The 6,000-nt window shown below is 43.0% G+C and overlaps 1 protein-coding gene across 1 annotated transcript in view; it reads right to left on the reverse strand.

Annotated features, from left to right (window-relative positions):
• MRC1 (mannose receptor C-type 1) overlaps positions 1-5,333 on the reverse strand; it is an 88,748-nt gene extending 83,415 nt beyond the window's left edge. The window contains exon 1 of the mRNA XM_046679959.1: positions 5,167-5,333. Within this exon, the coding sequence (XP_046535915.1) occupies positions 5,167-5,227 (61 nt within the window). The 5' untranslated portion in view covers positions 5,228-5,333. The remainder of the gene's footprint in view (positions 1-5,166) is intronic.
• Between the last annotated feature and the right edge of the window lie 667 nt (positions 5,334-6,000).

Genomic DNA, 6,000 nt, shown 5'->3' on the forward strand with positions numbered 1-6,000 from the left:
CGTCAACATGCAGTTTTGCTTTATCATGGTCCCGGCAATGTCTGTGACTTAAAAAGTCATACGTCTTCCTCTGAAAGTGACTCAAGGCCTTGACCAAAAGGTAGCTTGCGGCATTTTTGCCACTCTTAACTACACCAATGTTTCCTATGTATAAACATTCTGTTTTTTAATCTATACTAATTACGTTATTGTAACAGAAATACAGCAAAGCTGAATAAATGAGGACAGTTGGATAGCTCTATTGATTTTGCTGCAATCTCATTTATGGAATTGAATATGTGTTTCTTTTTTTTTAAACACACATCAGAAATTTATTTACAGAATCGAAGAGGCTCTCCTTCCATCTTAACTCCATCTTCCTAATCTTATTTTTCAACAAACATGTGCCAGGCACCATGCTAGTGACAGTGCAAAGACAAGCCAGAATCAAGTTCCCTGACACACCGAGCTCAGACTCTGCTGTAGTTAATTCAAGGTCAAAGTACATTGAGGATGGTGAAAGGGGTAAAGGGGCACATTTGTAGTAATGGATAAAAACTAGACTGTTGGTGGTGAGCGCAATGCGGTCTATGCAGAAACTGACACACAATAATGTATACCTGAAATTTACACAATGTTATAAGCCAATATGACCTCAATTAAAAAAACACATTTAGGAAAGAAGCAATAAGTTTCAACCCTATATCTTGGGTTAAAAATAACTGAAAACTAAATATCCAATAACCTGGGCATGAATTTTCTTCTAAGCATGTTACAGTTTTACATTGTTAACACTGAGCAATTAATTAAATTTTGAAACTCACTGGCAAGGAAAATTGATTCTTAAAAGTGACTATTTAGGTGCTATATTTTCTTAGACATATTTAGACTTTCCCTATGATCAATGAATAAAATGCTGATGTGAAATGTAAAAGAGATTAACTTCTGGAAGATAGAAAAGCTAGATAAGAGGAAAATTTGTGGGAATTTTGTAGCAAATACGGCCAGAATCCCACTTATTTCTTCCAGCCTTTTGCCATTTCAGTGAATGCTGGCCCCATTCCACAATGCCACCAGCACATCTCTGGGCCTGGGGGCGTTTCTTGGCCACCAGAGTCCCCCATGCACGCACACTGCGAAGACCAAGAGGGTGAGAGAAATAACACCCCAGGAGTATAGCCTTTCACCAGTGACCAATGGGAACTGATGAATAAACACCCCAAATTCCTGGCACCTTGGGCAGGCTGACTCTGAGGCACGTATTCTATACGGCTGTGCAGAGCACCCCAGCAGGGCTGAATGCCCCTTGTCCAGAGTGGTCACTGGATCCTTAACACTCCAGTCATCGGCTGCCTTCCCTTCTGGTCTCACCTCCCCACTCCTCTGCCAGTGTGTCCTGAACCGCCCTCCCAAATAATCTCCTTCACTCGAATCATTGTCAGGGGTCAGCATCTCGAGCAAACCAAACTAAGAAATCTGTCCATTAGCATCAGTAAATGAACGCATAACCTACATTTATGTCCCCAAAGAACTGAAAGTAAGTGGAAAACAAATATTGATATGCATCTAGTATATGCACAAAGTATGCTGCGTGCTGGGGCCCCGAGGAAGGCTAAAGGTCACAGCATTCAGTTTAGCAGCACTGAACAAAAGAATAAAGAAAAATTGAGAATTATTTTATTTTTCATTTCAGTCCTTCATTCATTCATCAAATATTCAGAGAAGCTACTAATTTCAGTCACTGCATCTGGCCATTTGGGGAAATACCAGAATGAATCCAATCTGGGTTGTGACCTCAAGGAGAAATTAGAGGCCAAGAGTAAGAAATCCCGCCCATCTCTTGCCTCCCTCCATAAAGATATGACTATCTATACCCTTCCTGGGTCCATTCACTCCCATCTCAGTAGATCTCCTTTGACCTACTGACCTCTTTACCTGTATCCTGGATTCCATCCCCTCCTGCCTCTTCACTCGCCATCCTTTCCTTTCTCCCCTATATCTTCGACCTCAGAATGCCAGGCTCTCCCCCAATGTGAAGACACAAACAAAACCTGTAGGTAAGAAGTTGACACTACCCCATTCTCTGTTCCTCCGTTCATAGCCATACTAATTAATTAGTCTTTATGTATTGTGTCAACCTGATCATGGCATAATCAGAGCTCCACTGTTCACTGACTGTGTAAACTTGGTCAAGTTTCTAAATTACTCTGTGCTTCCTTTTCCCCTTCTGAAAACTGAGAGGGAAATAACATGCCTGTGGGTTATTATGAGAATTAAACGAGGTCATCTAAATGAGCACTTAGAATAGTTCCAGACACAGAGAAATCGCTTGATACATGTTAGTTAATTATTATCATTAACTTGGAAAAATAAGTCTGGAACACAGTGTGAAATGGTTCAGAACACCAGGAAACTAGAGAAAACAGAGAGCTGTTGCAGCAGCCCAGAGAGAGGGACAAAAAGAGACAGGGGGGCCTCAGAGTTTCTAACCTCAGGAGACAGGTCATGTGATGGAAAGAGGTGTATTCTTTGGGGTCAGCGAACTTGCTATCAAAGTCTGGTGCCACCGCTTACTAGCTGCATTGCCTTAGTTAAGGTAAGCATTCTAGCCTCGATTTCCTTACCTCTAAAATGGGGTCAATAATGCTCTGTCACTGGTAGAGTTGCATCGAACTTCTAAATGAGATCATTTATGTAAAGTACCCACTATGTCATTTTGCGCATAGTAAACACTCAGATGTAACAGCCTCTCTTCCCTTTTCCTAGTGAAGAAAGTCTGTATCTCTGAATTATAGAAAAATCAGATGTAGTTTGGAACAATAACAAGAAAAATAGGCAAATCTAAGAGGAAGTGAAAAAGAAAGATGACAAGAACATGGTTTTGCTCAATAACTTCTGAAAGTGTCTTAAATCTGGTATTTAAAATAAGTCTTATAGAAAGGGAGAAATGAGAGGCTAGAAATAAAGTAGAAATAGTATAAGAAAAATCGTATGAAAATTAAAACTAGTAAGGGAATGGCAGTGGGGAGTTGCTGCTTGAAGAAATCCTAGATTGGTATTAAACCAACCATTCAACCAGCAAAAATGCATTGCTTCTGTTTAAGAGACAGAACACTCCCTTGGGAGTCAGGAGTCCTGAGCACAAAACAGGCTGTGCCGTTGACTAGTTGTGAGACCCCAGAAAGATCACTTGACTTGTCAGGACCTCAGTTTTCTCAGCAATAAAACAAGGAGGTTGGTTGCACCATCGGACCGCGCCAGAGCTCAAATTCACTGTCTTTTGTTTTCTCTCTCATCGGCCAGTGAGAGCCTACCGTTGGCATCTCTTCCCAACTCTGCCACCAGGGGCATCACATCGATAGTTTGAAATCAACCGTGGCAGTAGTATTACACCATGGAAATCAGTAAATGCACAAATCAGTGCTTTTTTCTTCTGAGAACCAATTGTCAAGTTGCCTGTGAACCAAATCACCCCATTTCAACCTAAGCTTCTCTGCTGAGGTCCAACCTGTGTCTGAGTAACTCTCCCTGTGGCTCTGCTGTGATTATATCTCCACGGAGGTCTAAATGTTGGTGCTGAATACAATTCTCTCAGCTAAAAAGAGAGCAGGGCAAGAAGAAGAGGAAGAAGGGAGAGTGGTTCCCTCTGTGAAGCTTGGCCTCGTGGGCCCCTCAAGGTAAAACACGGAGGCTCATGGCGCTGATAACGTAGGATTCTGGTGAGGGAGGTGGAGGAAGGGGTTCCAGTTGAAAAGAAATAAACCACAGCAGAGAGTAGAGAGAACTTTCTATGGGTTTTCTTAATGCATAGGGAGCGGGGGGGGGGGGGGGGGGTTGGGTGCAGAGAATTCATATATCCTTTATTCTATAGCTAAGTAAGCAGGTGCTCCACTTTTACCAAAACACCTCTGTTCATGGGCTGCAGGGACCAAGAAAAGGTAAACTAAGAATTATAGGCTCTCACGTTTAAAAAGAAATTCTGGAAGGGGCTCCCTTACTCATATTTTTGTTTGTTTGTTATTCTCTAAGTAAACAGATCTTCAGCATCCCCCTGTTTCTCCCATATTTATGCCTACGAAGGGGAAGACATTCATCAGAGTAAGGCATCCTGCTGTCTCGAAGAGAGAAAAATTCCTAAGCAAATTGAGGAACACTTTCTGCCCAAAAGCATTGAGTCAGTTTAGAGGAAATTAGAGGCTGGATCTGTGCTGCCCACCATGGTAGCTCTTACCCCACAGGTCTATGGAATGCTTGAAATGAAGTCAGACTGAACTGAGATGTCCTGTAAGTATAAAATGCACACCAGATTTTGAAAATTTAATTTTAAAAAATGAGTGTAAAATATCCCAATAGGTTTCATATTGAGTAAAGTTGATGAACAATATTTTGGATATATTAGGTTAAATAACATCTATTCATCAAATCAATGTCACCTATGCGTTTTTACTTTTTTAAATGCGGCTACGTAATGCAGCTAACTGTGCTTCTATCGGACTCCCCTGGATTCGAATCCACATCTCAGACCAGCCTTGAATTTGTCATCCAGCTTCTGTCTGAAGACCTTCAGTGACAAGGAACTTACTCCTAAGCAGATTGTTCTGTTTGAGACAGCACAATCCTTAGAAGAACTTAGAATACAGATATGGATGAACTTTCTAGCCATAAAAACTATGAATGATTAAAATGGTTCACAGGAAAAAAAGAAGGATTGCGGAAATCACATGGAATTCCTTTTGGGGGGATGATCCTTAGACCTACGATGAAGAGAGACCAGAGCTGCCCTCCTTTCAACCAAAAACACTCAGAAGATATTTGTTGGGGGTCAGATAGAAACATTGTGAAATGAAAACTATAATGCACAAATCATAGAGGAAATCCCTCTAAGAATAAAGCAGGGAAGGAACAGTGAGAGAGGAGAGAAGTCAGGAGGAAGACAGGCTGTGTGGGGCTCAGGGCCAGGAGGCACCTCCGACCCCAAGAAGCAGACTGCCTCCTCCAGCCCTGGGCTTCCAGGCGTGGCAGCCAGGCAGAGGTGACAGGTTTTCCATAAAGCTGGTGGTGCAGGGGACTTTTGCTTTTCTCCTCACCACAGGTGTTGAAAAGAATCCATTAACATTGACCCAAAGGGAAGACGTGCCGTAGACCCCAGACCCCAAGCAGAGAGCTTCTGCCTCAGAGCCAACTTACCCAACAGCTGCGCGGCAACAGGAATGAGAGAGAGGAAAACCGGGAGCAGGGACAGCCTCATGGCCCAGAGTGTATCCTCTTCTCCCCCTGATGGAGAGGAGGGGGTAAGAAAGAACCAAAACAAGGAGGGCGCCGGATCACCCCTTCCCCTGCTCAGTCCTCAAAGCTGCCCTGTTAAAAAGAAGCGTGAAGGAAGCTCTCACTTTTAAAGGGCTTCTGAAATTAGGGAAAACCTCCAATAAGGAGATATCCTGTCACATGAGGGTGGTTGGAAAAACAGGAATTCAAAGTTACAACTTTGCTTGGTAAGCTAACTTCTGAGAAGAACAGACGCAGAGGAAGGGGAGAAAGGGACACATGTGGGAGAGGGATGAGGAAGGGGGGAGGAGAGGGCAATGGTGAGAAATGAGGAGAGAGGGCTGGCCTGCTGGGAAGACGAGAAGTGAAACAGCTTTGGACCTCGTGGCCTTTTCAGTCAGGGCTGTGTGTGGAGAGCAAGCCCGAGGCCATTACTTGGGCTGGAAAACTGAGGTTCCCTCTGGGAAGTGATGAATCAAGGGTCCCTGAGCAGACAACCTCCACTCTAAAGTGACAGAAAAGGCGTCATTAAAAAGAGCAGCTTTATGGTGGAAACAGTTTGGTGAGGGTTGAAACTGATGCCCCTCATTCTCCATATTCAGTGCTTAGATTCTCTTTTTTGCTCAGAAAGCTTCAGAAGAAACAGTTCACACAGAGCTTTGTTCCTTTACCTAGAAGAAACATGAAAGAGAGGCTAAACCTAAGAAAGAATCTCAGTAACTCAAGGAGAGAGAAAGTTCTAGGTCTTTTTCTAGA

The sequence above is a fragment of the Equus quagga genome, chromosome 12, assembly GCF_021613505.1.
Source record: "Equus quagga isolate Etosha38 chromosome 12, UCLA_HA_Equagga_1.0, whole genome shotgun sequence".
NCBI lineage: Eukaryota > Metazoa > Chordata > Mammalia > Perissodactyla > Equidae > Equus > Equus quagga.